Source organism: Nicotiana tomentosiformis, chromosome 5 (genome assembly GCF_000390325.3).
Source record: "Nicotiana tomentosiformis chromosome 5, ASM39032v3, whole genome shotgun sequence".
In the NCBI taxonomy this organism is placed as follows: domain Eukaryota; kingdom Viridiplantae; phylum Streptophyta; class Magnoliopsida; order Solanales; family Solanaceae; genus Nicotiana; species Nicotiana tomentosiformis.
In genome coordinates, this window is record NC_090816.1 from 79,061,831 (window position 1) to 79,063,881 (window position 2,051).

Genomic DNA, 2,051 nt, shown 5'->3' on the forward strand with positions numbered 1-2,051 from the left:
AAGGTGATGATGAATCCACTGCAGGCAATTTTAAGGAAATAGCTAGGGAGGCTGATTTTTCACCTAGAGCTCAAGCTAAGAGTGGTAAAAAAAGGCAAGAAACAACAGAATAAAGAAGCACTGCAACCTACAAGAATCTTGCCCAAGAGGGCAGTCTCACAATCTAAATGATGATCTAGGCATTGATATGGAATATAAGGTCTGTAAATACACAACAGGCCTTTCAGAGGGTGATCAACATGCAAAGGGAACATGGCTTCTTTTTCATTGCCTTAATGGAACCTTTTCAGAACTCAAGGCATATTCAGAGGTACAAGAGAAGACTCAATATGGAAGTTGCATTGTCAAACATTAATGGGAAGATTTGGTTGTTTGTGGATGCTTCAGTGGTGTGGGAACTAGTAATGGAGACTGAGCAGTAGGTGACTATCAAGATGTATCATCAGGACACTGGCCAACACATCATGTGTACATATGTGTATGCTAAATGTTTTGCTCTAGAAAGACTAGAATTATGAGATAACATATACTACTTAGCAAGTGACATAAAGATGCCTTGGCTGGTAGGTGGAGATTTCAATGTTGTAATGCATGAAGATGAAAAGATTGGAGGTCTTCCAGTTCATCCACCTGAGTATGAAGATTTTGCATTTTGTGTGAACTCGAGTGGACTATTTGACCTAGGGTATAAAGGCAACCCTTTTACTTGGTGGAATGGAAGGCCTAACGCTGAATGCATGTTCAAAAGACTAGATAGGATCTTTGTGAACTTACCATTTCAAACTGTCTTGCCTACTATTGAAGTGGAACATCAAATAAGAATAGGATCTGATCATGCTCCTTTGTTGCTGAGTTGTGGTGAACAAGCATCTCAGTTTGTCAAGCTATTTAAGTTCTTGAATTTCTGGACTAAACATGAAAACTTTAAAGAGGTTGTGAGGCAAAACTGATTGGCTAATTTCATAGGTGATCCTTTCATTATGTTTAAGCAAATATTGAAGAGGGTGAAGATTTATCTATCTAAATAGAGCAAGGAGACATATGGAGACATTTTTAAGCAGCTTGTAATTAGGGAAGACATAGTAAGGGTGAAGGAGATGATGTTTGAAGAGGATCCAACTGTGGAGAATAGAATTGTGCTTCAAAATGCTCAAGCTAAATTGAAGAAGTATCTAAGCATTGAAGAGCGATACAGGAAGCAGAAGGCTGGAATGATATGGTTTAATGAAGGAGACAGAAACACTAGATTCCTTCACAATCATATGAATGGCAAGAGGCAGAAACTACAACTGAAAATGATACAAAATGGTGATAGTGACTAGATTGAAAATCATGAAGATATGTCTAAGGTTGCGGTGGAGTTTTATGAGAAACAATTTACACAAGAAGAAGACCCTAATGACTTCTCTTTCCTTTCAAATATCCCTGCCATTGTGACAATGGAGCAAAATCTTGAGCTGTGTAGATATCCTACCCTAGATGAAGTTAAGCAAGCTATTTTTGCACTTAGTGAGGATAGTGTCAGTGGTCCTGATGGATTCACTGGTACATTCTATCAAGAATGATGGGAGATCATTGGCAATGACATTCTTTCTATGGTGTTGCAATTCTATTGGGGAGCAGCTTTGCCTAAGTCCATCACACACACTAACTTGGTGTTACTGCCAAAAAAGCCAATGGTTCAAATCTTCTCAGATTTGAGGCCAATAAGCTTGAGCAACTTCATCAACAAGGTGATGTCTAGAGTACTTCATGATAGATTGGAGCAGTTCCTGCCTTCATTGATATCCTCCAATCAATCAGGATTTGTGAAAGGTAGAAGTACTTTTGAAAGCATCCTCCTAACAGAGAAGATTGTTATTGATATTAGATTGAGGGCCAAACATGCTAATGGGGTTATTAAACTGGACATAACTAAGGCATATTATAGGGTTTCCTAGAAATATTTGCTACATATGTTAAGGAAGATGGGATTTGCTGAGCATTTTATCACTATGATCTGGAGTTTATTGTCAAACAAATGGTATTCAGTCTTGGTGAATGGGCAGTGT

The 2,051-nt window shown here is 38.3% G+C and overlaps 1 protein-coding gene across 1 annotated transcript; it reads left to right on the forward strand.

The window, feature by feature from the left end:
• The first annotated feature begins 551 nt into the window (after positions 1-551).
• LOC138892627 (uncharacterized) lies at positions 552-1,322 on the forward strand. The gene is made up of 2 exons (XM_070176362.1): positions 552-932; positions 1,029-1,322. The coding sequence occupies exons 1-2, from the start codon at positions 552-554 to the stop codon at positions 1,320-1,322; spliced, it is 675 nt and encodes a 224-aa protein (XP_070032463.1).
• Positions 1,323-2,051: the final 729 nt, after the last annotated feature.